Source organism: Apaloderma vittatum, unplaced genomic scaffold, assembly GCF_000703405.1.
Source record: "Apaloderma vittatum isolate BGI_N311 unplaced genomic scaffold, ASM70340v1 scaffold16799, whole genome shotgun sequence".
Lineage (NCBI taxonomy): Eukaryota > Metazoa > Chordata > Aves > Trogoniformes > Trogonidae > Apaloderma > Apaloderma vittatum.
The window spans coordinates 4,507-17,292 of record NW_009733659.1 but is presented as its reverse complement, the minus strand read 5'-3'; the positions used below and the strand labels follow the sequence as shown (position 1 = coordinate 17,292).

Genomic DNA, 12,786 nt, shown 5'->3' with positions numbered 1-12,786 from the left:
AGTACAAGGAGAGATTTGGATTCTGGTCCTAACCTACTTCCCCCTCAAATCTTAGGGGATTCACACTTGCTTTTTCAGTCCTGGCTCATCACCCGTCACAAGGGATCTGAGGCACTGAAGAGATTTTGATAAAGAAAAAAAAGGGGAAAAAAAAAGCACAAAAGATATTCCAGCAGGGAGCATGGGTTTGCTTCTGTATTAAAATCAGAAACAATCATTCCTAAGAGCTGTTTTTCCAGCAGGATTCACCACAAAATTGCTATCACATGGAGCCAGGTCAGGGAGTTGGTTTAGCAACACAAGGCTATTTTAAGGGAAAAAAAACAATAATGCTGCAGAATATACAGTAAGGACTATAACAAGTTTGCTCCCTAGTTTGTTGCAGTACAGCAGTTCTAACCAGAGGTGTGCAATTGCTGAACTAACCAGCATAAAAATCAAGGCAAGAAAGAGGTGATTTATCAAGTGAGGGCATTCAAATCAGTCCAGATTAAACAAGCATGATCTGTAAGCGGACAAGGCAGAACAAGACAAATGAAGGCAGATACAGAGTTTACTTCTCTCAACAAAATGCTTTCACATGGAAAGGGCTGTGGGTATGCTTCTTTTTTCAAATCAGAAAAATCAAAAATAAACTCAGGCAGAGACATTAGTTCCATTTTCTTTTCCAAAAAACTGCTTGATGGTCTCCCTTCAGAAGCACTCAATTCAACCATTGTGCCTGGAAAAGGAACAACTAACAGTCCAAGAGTTAAAAAGCCATTTGATTTAAGCTTCATTTTCTAGACAAACTCAGCATGGATCCATTGGAGATGATGTAGATTAGGAAGTAGATCTGTTATTATTGGCCACAATCTCCAAGGTACCCACATTTTAGCTCAAATCCTGTTTGGTGCCAGAAGGGAAGACAACTGCAAGCCCACACAGCTCACTTCTAGTTACTCCTTGATCATCCTCCTGCAGCCTCCACTGTCCCTCATCAAGGGTAGTGCTTGTTCCCAGGATATTTTCACAAAGAGCTTCAGAATGACACTGCTGGCCTGTCCTTTCACCCACATGGCCTAAAGTATTGATGTCATCCAGGAGAAAGCAGACTGTGAGGTGCTCTACCCATTTAAAGACAGCTTGTCATTAAAAAAGGGGGGGAAAAAAAAAAAAAGCTTGACTCCTCCCAAAAGATGAGTTAAGAAACTAGAGCTCTAGCCATCAAATCCTGTATCAGATCAGCAATTTTGTTTAAACTTGAGGACAAGCACAGGAAAATTACAACATTTAAGTGATATTTAGGTGAACTCTAATTTGGGGGATAAATGAGCAGTTGGATATAGTTAAAAATTCAAAACACAGCCTGGTCAAAAGAGCAGCCAGGGTGGGTGACTACAAAATATCACCTAACCTGCCAGAGGCAGAACAGTGCCAGAATATCACAAAAAAACAAAGTTACTTAGAGGAGTTTCCTTCCTCTGTCTAAAAAGCAAGAGTAAGAGAGCTGTGCAGGCACCAGCCACTTCCCAGCCCTCTGGGAAACACGATGCAATGATGCTTTAATTCATTCCTAGAGATTCCTGCAGGAGTTGCTGATGGAGACCCTAAAGCCCAGCAGATACAGTACTCGAAAGATAAAGCCCTTGAGCACATCACTTGGCACAACCAGCTCCCTGAGAGATGGAGCAGCCCAAGTTTTGTTAGAGCTGCCAACACACCCAGAGCAGAACAGGGTGGCCAGGCCATGTTCTGCCTCCCTTCAGAGGGTTGGAGCACCCAAGGCTACAAGACTTAGGGTTCTTGAGCCTGGAGAAGAGAAGGCTCTAGGGAGGCTTTAGTGTGGCCTTTTGGTACTTTAAGGGGGCTTACAGGAAAGATGAGCATAATCTTTTTAGCAGGGCCTGTTACAGTAGGACAAGGGGTAATGGTTTTAAACTAAGAATGTAGATTTAGTCTGGATATAAGGAAGAAATTTTTCATGATTATGGTGATAAAACACCAGCACAGGTTGCCCGGGAAGGTAGTAGATGCCCCATCTCTGGAAACTTTCAACATTAGGTTGGATGAGACCTTGAGCAACCTGATTGAGTTGAAGATGTCCCTGCACTCTGCAGGATATTGGACTAGATGACCTTTAAAGGTCCCTTCCAACCCTCAACCATTCTATGATTTTATTTGCAGGGAAGCATGGACAAGGCTGAGTTTGCACACTGGCTGCCCACAGCTGGAGCTTCCTCACTCCTAGTGAGCATTTAATTAGCCTAGCACCATCCTACCTGTTCACCCCCAAGCTCCCACTTGATTAAGATCTTGACCGCCCTCCACACCCCTCCTTCCTCAATTCTCAGATGGACTTCATGAAACAAAACAAGTCATCCCCAGCTTTAGCAGCAGAAACGTTGTCTTTGGGGTCAAGCACTTTCAGGAAGGAAAAAAAAACCAAACCAACTTGATTTTGGTGCAAAATTGTCACACTTTTTTTTTTCTTTTTACAGTTTTCTGCTACAATAGGAGGAGAATCAGGGATGAATTGTGAAGAAGATGGAGGTCAACCTGCACCAGAAGGGCAGCAGTTCCTAGTTCAGCAATAAACTGGAAGCAACACAAGAGCGTGTACCAAGAACACTTAATAATTGATTCATTTTGCATGTGCTTTGCTTTATATCTTCTGTTCCTTGCCAATTTAGCTGATATCCAAAGAGGTGGCAAGGAATTATAGTATCAGGCTAGTTAAGCATGCTGGGCTAAATGCCTGTCTTATTTACACCTCTGCAATCTAATTTAAATTTTTAATGGGGTTGCAGAGATTTAATGAGGCAGGTCTTAATCCATACAGCCAGGGTCTAAATAACACTCCCAGTCAGAGAGTTGATTTCCAGCAAAAATACCCTTTGCGTCCAAAATAAGAAGGGGAGGGAAGGTGCCCCATGACTGCAAGACACTGGATTTGCTGATCCCAAGGACAGTACCAGCTGTGCTTCAGCATCACGGGAGGGGCTTCTCCACAGCCAAATACTCCATTTGGTGGGGACACAGCAGCTAACCAGGCAAGGTATTGGAACCAGCACTGCTGTCCTAGGCAGCAGACAGCTGACACTGCCTTTCCAACCCCTGGACTCCTCCTCCACCCGAATGACCAGGATTCTGCCAGCTGCATGTTGAGAGCCAGCCTGATTAATCAGGAACACTTCACACTCAAAAGCTGCACAGTTAAGATCTCCCTCACGAGCAGCTGAGTTTAAGTTGCTCATTTTCACCAAGCTATTGACCATTCCTGACACTGTACAACAGGTAGAGCATCTCCTGCTTTTATAAAAGCTCTGAGCACCCTTCACATCCAGCAGCCTATGTGAGCTGAACCCTGCAAGCAGCTCTGCAGGGTTCTCCTGATGAGCCTGGATGCAACAAGGGCAGTACATGGAGGGGTAAGAGGTGAAGGGCTTCTATGGAACAGGTACATCAAGAAGCAGCTCTTACTGCTGCATCTGGGTAACCTTGGAAGGTATCACAGTGATATCTGCTTTGCATGTCAGAAAAAGATTAATCTTAACCTGGTTCAATGGATACTGACACATCTTCTCATTCTCTATCCCACGTGCCTTGCTCCAAAATTGCCACCTCCAACCATTTCAGCTGAATTTTTGCTGCCCAGGCATGAGTGGTAGCACAGAAGAAAACCCAGCCTCAAGTCCATATTGACATATACACACCCACCCACAGGTGATGGCCCTGTAAACCACTTATACCACACCAGCTTGTGACCCAGGCTGTGGGTGGGTGAGGCATCACTCCTGGCAGCAGGCAAGTTCTGTACTAACTGCTGGTTTAGGATCAGCATATAAGGATAACATAACTTTCAAGGTCCTCATAGAAATGGCGAGTCTCTACAGTATGTAGAGACTCAGCAAGGACTCATACAGTTGCCGTGCTTAAAGAGTGTGGTCATCTCTGCCCATACCTACCACGGCAGATGTTACAGTAAAGGAATCTAGTCCAAAAGGGACATGGTTTCTTTTCAAAGTGTGTTGAGAGGCTGACATGCTGGTCCCGAGCAGGCAAGCTGAACTGGATTGTATCTCTTTGGACCTCAGAAACCCCACAGAGAAAGCTATGGTGCTTAGCTTGTTAGAGAGACCCAAATTCTGGACACAGGAACAAAATATATAATCAAGTCTCCCAGACAAGTAAGCCTCATCCTCTGCTGCGTCCTCTCCCCATATCCTATAATCCCTTTATAGGATTTCTCTGGCTAGGAAGGGCAAATATCACCATAGAGTCAAGGAGGATATCTGTTACCCAGCTAATCTCTCCAGAGTCCACTACAGAGGAGGAGAAGCTCATCCACAGACTTATTCAAAGCACCTCATGTTTGTCTATGCAATTTGATTTTTAAAATGGTTTTGCATCCAAGCCAGGTAGGTGAACATACTTATGCAATTAACTGCAGGCAATTTGGCACAGATGGTCCCCAAGAAACAGAGCTAGCTGAACAGCAGGGGTTTACATTTAATGATGAGCCAGGCCCTCAGTGAGGCAAGTCAGCAAGACCCCACAGAAGGCAGTGGAGACTAGACAAGCTCACTCAGCTCCTTGCACTTCTTCCACTGTCTCTCTGCCAGAGGCCAGGGTCCCTCAACAGGGACTCTAGCTTACATCTGCAGCAGCAGCAATGTCTGACCCACATCCCCCAAGAGCCTGAGCACCCTGGGCTGGAGCTCAGTGTGGCTTTATAGGAAAGCACTCCCAAACATCTTGTGTGGCACCATCTAGATGTTCCAAAAGCAAGCACTAAGTGTTTTAGGTTTGGGAGAGGCAGCAATCAAGCTCCCCCTCCACCATGAGGATGTGGTACCCCCTAATTGCCATTACATAGAGAAAGAGATATTAGAAAGCAGAGTCACAGCTCAAACAGATTCATTTGTGCTTAATTAGAGCAGTAGCATCACCATGCAGAAAGCCTATCCCCAAGTGGTATTTGTCCCATTTTACAAGATTTCTTGCTCACTCCCAACACCAAATCAACCCCATTGCACTAAGGTCTACGTCAAATAGAAAAGCTTTAGACCACAAAAGCTGTGCCAGTTGTCAAAACCAGATAGCACACCAGAGAGCACCTTGTCCCTTGGATCACAGGCACCCACAGATCAACACCTCAGAGCCATGAAACCCACAGCCTTCTAGTGGAGTCATCATGTAGGAAAGCTGGTTCTAGCTACAGCCCACATTTGCCCTTAGAGGTGCTCAGAGCATATTCAAGATCAGAGAACAGGCCTGTGGTTGCATAAGAGAGTTCACCAGAAACCCAGAAAAGTTGCAGCAGTCCTATGTCAGAGCAGAAAGGCTTTAAATGCCTATGCAGAAAGCCTCATTAAACAGGGAGATACAAATACTTAGCTGAAACAGAAATCCTTCTAATCTTCCTATGCAGAAAACCAGGCTTCTAAAGGAGATCCCAGAGGGCCCAGAAACAATTTAGCCTCCTGAATCATACTGCTCTTGCTAAACAGAAACCTTACTTCTCAGTCTGAGGTCAGGTTTTCCCCCATCACACATGTCCTTCTTCCCCTGCTGCCACTCTCCCATCACAGGTGCCACATCCTTGCGTTGCCAGATACGTGCACAATCCATCCCAGCAAGGGACAAGCGCTGAAGCTGGAGGCCCAGAAAGCTCATGGCAGGTATCAAAGCAAGCAGCAAGCCTGACAGAGGGCAGGAGCTGCAGCACCCCACACATGCAGTAGGGAGGGCTCCCAGCTTCTGCTGCCCTCTAAACTTAACAGGAATGCAAGTTATTGTTTCACGCAGAGAAAAGATGCTGATTAGCTGTTGTCTGTGGCACCCCACCTCTAATCAGAAGAAAAATACCATCTGGCATGCCACCCCTGGAGGGCTGCCAACCTTTGCAGTAAAATACGAAAGCAAGAGAAGGTCAAGCTAAAGGAAGGGGAGCAAAACAGGCAGAAAGATTAATCCCTGCCAGGTAGCGTCAGTCTAGACACTGGAGTACAAAGCTAGATGGATGAGCAAGCAGAGAAGAGTTAAAAGTAGAAGAAACAGCAAGAAGCAGAAGTGAAACAGTTCTCTGCAGGAAAATAGTGGAAGAGCTGAAAAGGTAACAGACCCGAGCTGCAGACCAACTCCACAGCAGGACCTACCTCACCTAAGTCTCCCCTCTTCAGCAATGTTTGCCCAGATGGAATTCACATCACTGGGTTTCGACTGCCTGAAAACAGCCAGGGAGTAGAGACTCCAAGACTGGGAGTGGGCAAAAGCAGTTTAAGAGAAGGGAGCTCAGAGTGTGAGACAAGGCTGGAGGAGCCAGTGATGGGACAGCAGCTTAGCAGGTAGTTTGGAGATGGTCTTCCAGCTCAAAGGGGATGCATCCTTTGTCTCTCCCAGCAGCGTCACATAGGGAATGTAAATAGGACATCACTTGTTCTGGCAAGGTTTCAGCCAGCTGGACACTGAGGTAGACATCTCTCACTGAACGCAACCCTGCCTTACAAGTGATGAGGATTTCAGCAGTAGGGTGGCAAGGGCTCTCTAGCTGCCTGAACATGTTCCCATGGATGTTACTTGGCACAGAGGCTCTGCAATGGATGTACACAGCAGCAGTTACAGGCACCCAAATCCAGACTCCACTGCAACAGCAATACCACTGCAGCTCCCTCTCCAAGGGAAAACCCCATCCTTTCCATCACAGCCACTTGAATTTCAAGCATCCTCCACAACTCTGTTGATTGTTTGCTGCCTGTACCTCCTGGAAGGGGACAGGTCATTCAACAACTTTATTTGGAACAGTAACATATGCGCATAGCTGCATGCCAAACAGACAGAGCGGGGACTCGGCGTCAAGGCAAGTGCAGCACTCCACACGAAGCTGCCTGCCTCTTAGCCTTGAGATCAGCGGTACCTTCTGACTCAAGGCGGTCCAGCCCATAGGTCACAGCTGTACTGATCCTCCTCACAGATGGAAGAGCTGTCCTCCTGACAGAAGATGCCACTGATGCTGGAGTCACCAGGACCGCAGTTCTGCCGGATGGCTCCTCTGTCTGTCCAGACTGTGTAGCAGACAACCTACCAGGAGCTGGAACAGCCTTCTCACTGGTGACCAGGTCCACATCTGAGAGACCTACAGAAGACAGAAGCAAGGGCATTTTGGCAGCATGATATGAAAACCCTCACTACTTAGCAACAACCTCCTTAAAACTTCTTCCACTCCATGTTAAACTTTTGCCTCTTCCAAGATCTGTGACTCTGCTGTCATGAAAGCTTCTCCTCCAGGACGCTCAGTGCAGGAGGCTCCCCTTAATGAGGGCTCAGCTAGATTTTATTTCCATTGCTTGGAGGACTGCTAGTCACCACCCCATAACAAGATCAGAGCACCAAGACACTGGTTGAGATTTGAACCAAACGAGAGCTCTAATTGTATATTGCAAAGATAAAAATGAGTTGAATTTATAATTAAACCCCAGAAGCAAATTAACTAGTGGAAACTGCCAGAAGAGCCTTCTCTCCCCTACAAATGGACCTTAATTTTAAAGGAATACAACACTTCTGATGTTGCAATATAAGAATTACCAGAAACGCTACCCAGCAGCAGTTTCATTACAGTGGTACCTACAACTACACTCAAGCTCAAAGTAAGTGCTAAAAAAACATTTGCTACACTCCTGTCAAGAAGTGAGGTTCCTATATGTACCTGCCAAGGTGACAAGAAGCCAGTAGGCAGCAGCTAGATGAACACAACTGCTTAAAGTATTTCTGTATAAGCTACATCAGCCTGGTAAGAATTTGCCACTCGTCAACAAAAGTGAGTATCTATACAGGCTTCCACACCCAAGGGCTCACCAGACTCTTCCAAGAAGGCGTCCTCCTTGCTGCCACTTCTCCCATGTTACCCCAATGAAACATTTTCATCCTTTGGCTTCAGAAGCAAGAGCTCTCCCTCCACAAGTAAAAACTGGCTTATACATCTAAGGGTGAAGGTCAGCGTGCACACAAGTATATAGTTGTGGATTTTTTTGCTTTGGACTGATTTTAACAAGATCTGTACTGCACTGCTATTTGGGGAAAATCAAAACCAAAACAAAAAATCATGTTGGCATATTTCAGCATGGCAGATCTGGTAGCATGGGCAGAAAGCAGTGTTAGCACAGTACCAGAGGCAGCCTGCCAGGAGAAAAGGAAACTTAAAATATAAATTCTGCATGTTGAGACTTCAGTGTCCAAGCATTGATCTTTGTTTCAGATATACCATCTCATCTTGCGTGGAAATAAGTCCTTGGAGCAGAACCCTACCTTCTACATCTGGAGTGTTCACCACAGAGGAAGCACCAGTTGCCACCAGCATCTGGGTGGCACTAGGAGCAGTCAGCATCTGGGTGTCCTCCCCACTGTTTTCCTGCAGCAGGCTTGCAGCTCCTGTTCCCTCAGTAGCACCAGGTGCCAGTGTCACAAGTGACAGAGCAGCATCAGACTCCTGGGCAACTGTTGTCACATCCTGAGTAACACCTACAGCAAGAACACATGTCAGTACCGACTTACAGGACAGCTGATGGCAACAGAGCTGACATGCGAAGGAATATTTCTCCATGTATTAGCATTTCCAGGGCCACAGCACATGCAGCAGGCGCAGCCAAGTATCATCCGGACAGTGCAGCACCAAGATAGATGCAAGAACATACATAACAGGAATGAGAGCAAAAAAAAAAAACCTTAAAAAAATAGAAATCAGTCCTCATTTTCTTAATTGCCCCTTTAAGGACACATGGACCCACAGGGGAGCAATACCATAGGAGCCCAGCATTGCAGGCTCATCGTGTGCAATACTATCTGAAGGAAGTGAGGCAGCCAGAGCAGTGCTTTTACTGACCATCTCACATGGCTGTGAGACTTCAGCTTTGCAGAAGGGTTTGTTTTGGTTGCACAAGCCTTACTGATAGTGTTGTTTCCCCAACATCTGGGAAACAGCAGAGAGGGAACCTGCTGACAAGTCAAGTGCTTATAAATTAATCTAGAAATTAATCAGTCAGGTTTCAGCACCAGCATGCAATTAGCTTTTCTTCTTTTACAGACTAGATCTTTTGGATGCAGTGATGCATAGTTGTCCTTTTACCTCTGTAGCCTAAGAGGGAAGATTAAAGATGCCCAGCAATTAAAACAAAATCCTAAACCCCAGCTCATGCTCCTCATCAGCCTAGGACTTTTTTTTTTAATTGCATTCTCCCTATATTTTAAATACAGGGTAGGAACATTGCTATTGGGCTGAAGAAGCCATCTCTGCAGGTAAGTACAGCATGAGATGACACCATCAGCCTCTGACATAGGCTGTCTAGGAGGAACAGAGCTCTGGACAGATCTTTTGATCCGAGAATCTTTGTAAAGTCATGGAAGACATCAGTTATTCACAGGCTACTGGCACAGCTCACCTGTTCTTGGATTTAGGAAGCATTTACAGCCATCCATTGTCTCTGCACCTTCTGCACTGACCGCAAGCGTCCCTAGCTAGCAGCTGAGAGCCAAGTGATCCCAGATGCTAATTAAACTCCGCAAAGAATTATTCCCATCTCCATTTTGCAGGGCTTCAGAGTGAGCTAGTGCAAGGACCACCTTTGGGTCCTTGCACTTGCTATATCACAGGGACACTTGTAAGGGTATTATCCTTGAAATAAAGTGTTCAACTGGTAGGTCAGAGGCTGGGCTCTCTCTTTAACCACAGAAGAGGCATACCAGAGGGTTACTCAAAGCAGATATATACATTTGCGGTCAAAGCAAGGCACCCATAAACAGAGTACAGCTGTCTCCCTCAACCACTATGTGAACACCAAAACTGAAGCCCCTGTTTTGGTCACACCACACATGCAGAACAAAAGCAATTTTTTTTTTTAACAGCACCAAGTCTCTGCTGCTGAGAATCCAACCCTCTACACAGATCTCCATACTCAACCCCAGGCTCAGCTGCTACATGTCCAGTCTCAGCTTTTCTGCCTGCCATTACAGCCACCCTCTCCCAGCCTGAGGAGCAGAAGAGGCAGCTCAGTACAGTTGCTTCCCACAAGTACTACTCAACAGACTGTTCCTGCCTGTACACAGGGACATCATGTCTAGGAACAGCCAAAGCCAGGCAGTACTTTGCAGATGTATTAACCATTTAGGCTGTTCCCCCTCCACAAAGGGCCATGACCTCTCCTGGGGGAGAAGAGGTGCCCCATCTCTACTGCAGGCATCAAGATTACACTTTTCTCCACTTTATCTCTCTGAAAGGAAGCACAGATTCCTCATGACACCCCTCCCCTAAACCTACACTTAGAAGCAAGCGTCTGCAAGAGGCAAGTTTTACCTTTCCATGAGCTTTCCAGCGTAGGAGAGAGATCAGACTGTGTATCTGTCACCACAGCCACCTCCAGCTGTGATGGTGGGATGCTCTTCCCCTCCTCTGCTGTGACTGCACTTACGTTTTCCAGAGAGTTGAGATCAGCAGCGTCTGCACCCGTCAGGTTCGCAGTGTGGGGAGCACCACTGCTGCCCGTAGAAGCTGCTTGAGACTCGTGCCCTTGCACTGGCACTGTGCAGTTAGTCTCCTTGGCAAGCTCAGGAGTTGATGGAGGGGACACTGGCGATGGTAACACTCTTGTTCCTTCTTCTTCCTCCTCTACATCTCCCTGCAGGGTCTGGGATGGTTCTGTACCTCCCAGATCCTCCGTCACCTCCTCATGAGAGGTGCTTCCCCCTTGACTTATGCCCCCCAGTTTTGTGTCATCCCAGTCAGGTGGCACAGTGTCTACAGGGTGGATGGTGACAGTGCCAGCTGTGGCAGCCAGCTCTCCTTGCCCGACACTCATCCCCGCTTCCAAGTGGAGGGAGGCTTCAGTCACCAGGAAGGGACGTCGTGCAGCCACAGACGCTGGCGCAGTCAAGGACGTCAGGGGGCTCCCTGTGCGGACCCTTGGTGTTCCCACCTCAGAGGTGATGCCAGGAGCCTGAGGAGTTGGGATGACAGGGCGGTCACTTGCTGTTTCCCAGCTGGGATTGCTGGAGTATGGCACAGGCTGGGGTACAGCTGAGGGGTTCAAGTTGCTCTCTGCCTTCTCCTCCTCCACAGCTGTCCCAGAAAGAGGGGTTGCCAAGAGGCTGGCTGAGCTGTGCTCTACTTCAACACCACCCTCTGTGGTGGTTTCACTGAGAGGGCCACCAGCAGATTCCTCCTGGACAGTAGGGTTCAGTGTGGTCACGGCTGTGGTCAGCATAGCCTTGAATGCATCATCCTCATCCAGCTCTGACTTCGTGGGACCAAGTTGCTCCTCATCTACAGCAGCCACTGTCACAGCAGAGGTGGGAGCCCCCAGGCTGCCTGGGATGACACGGCTTGGGCTCACAGGCAGCATTTCTCCTTCCACAGTGAAAGTTTCACTTAAAGGCAACCCAGAGGGCTTTGCTGACACTTCACATGGTTCTTCAGAGACAGTCTGCTCAGAAGGTCCCAGGTTATTTTTCAAGTTCAGCATACTTGTCCTTTCATCTTCTACCCCATTACCTGCCCAGGGGCCATTCTGGACCTTTGTCATGTCGCTCTCCTCCAGTGGCTGAGATGCAAGGCATGGCGAACTGGAGGACAAGATCAGGATGCTGCAGGTGACCATGCAGATGTTGAACCCTATTGATCTACCCATAGCTGAGATGTGCCCAGAATCCTGAAAGGCTGGAAAGTCCAGAGTGCAAGACCTACAAAGGGAAAAAGGAACAAAGATTACACATACCCATAACCACCTGTTGATCCAGGGCCTTAAATAACAGGGTGACAAGTTCCCAGCTTGCTAGTCTGTGGCCAGCTTTGAGCAGACCCCTCCTACACATCCCAAGTAACAGTAAAATAGATGGAGGGATTCGTTCCTAGCCTACCCAATGTGAATTCTTATATCAAAGAAAACTAAATCTTGATCTGTAGCCCAAGATAGACTTTGCCAAGCTCTTGCCCCAGTGGCAGAGTGCTACACTCTACCCAGCAGCTATCAGACCTTCAAGCACATTACGAGAATCAGCCTGTTGACCCTTTACAGAGCCCAGGGCCAGAGCAAAGCCTCAGGCCTGTTATGTACCTTGACAAAGAAGAAAACCAAGGAACTCCCACAGAGAACAAGGTGAGGCTATAGAGCACAGCACAGGACCAGAGCCAAAATCAGATGCTTCAGGGCTGCATTAGTGTCATGTCCTGTATGAGGTCCTTGGCCCCATGGAGCAAAGCCACAGCTCAGAGACCAGCTCTGCTGCATTAGCACAGTTCGTGCTGCACTGCACCAGGAAGGCACTTCCAGAAAGTTTCCTGCATGCTTCGAGAGTTTCCAATAGAGCACTGAACCAGTAGCCCAGCAGTGATCCAGCCAGCTGACTGCTGGCTCTTGGCAGGCTCTGTTGCCTCCAGTAACACAGCTCAGGCTGCTGGATAGATGAAGGACTTCACAGCAGCACCCTGCTCCCAGCTACTTCCCTCCGCTTAGTCCTGGGCTTGCTGCACCATCACCCAACAGCAGAAGAGCCGTCCATCCAAGGCTCTGCTTATCACATCGAGGTCAGGTGGTGACACAAATCTCACAGGCACAACAAACAGCTCCTCCATCCCACAGCAGGTCTGTTAAGGTCCTGCTCCCCATTCCAGGAGGCAGCTTGTCAGTGACACAGTCAAGCTCTACTGCAAGAAGCCTCCAGCCATCAACAGCTTCACTTCCTTTGACTGGTGTGTTCAGTTTCACAAGTGAAGTGCCCTTACCTGCAAGCCACAGGACTAACAAGTATTAGTATTTC

General features: G+C 47.5%; 1 protein-coding gene across 1 annotated transcript; it reads right to left on the bottom strand.

Moving 5' to 3' along the window:
- Positions 1–6,898: 6,898 nt before the first annotated feature.
- Positions 6,899–11,657, bottom strand: LOC104278886 (chromosome unknown open reading frame, human C14orf37; the record flags this gene model as incomplete). The annotated part of the gene is made up of 3 exons (XM_009876000.1): positions 10,328–11,657; positions 8,287–8,499; positions 6,899–7,117 (listed from the first exon to the last, which is right to left on the bottom strand). Coding segments are annotated over exons 1-3 (1,762 nt in total), but the record flags the coding sequence as incomplete, so codon positions are not given.
- Between the last annotated feature and the right edge of the window lie 1,129 nt (positions 11,658–12,786).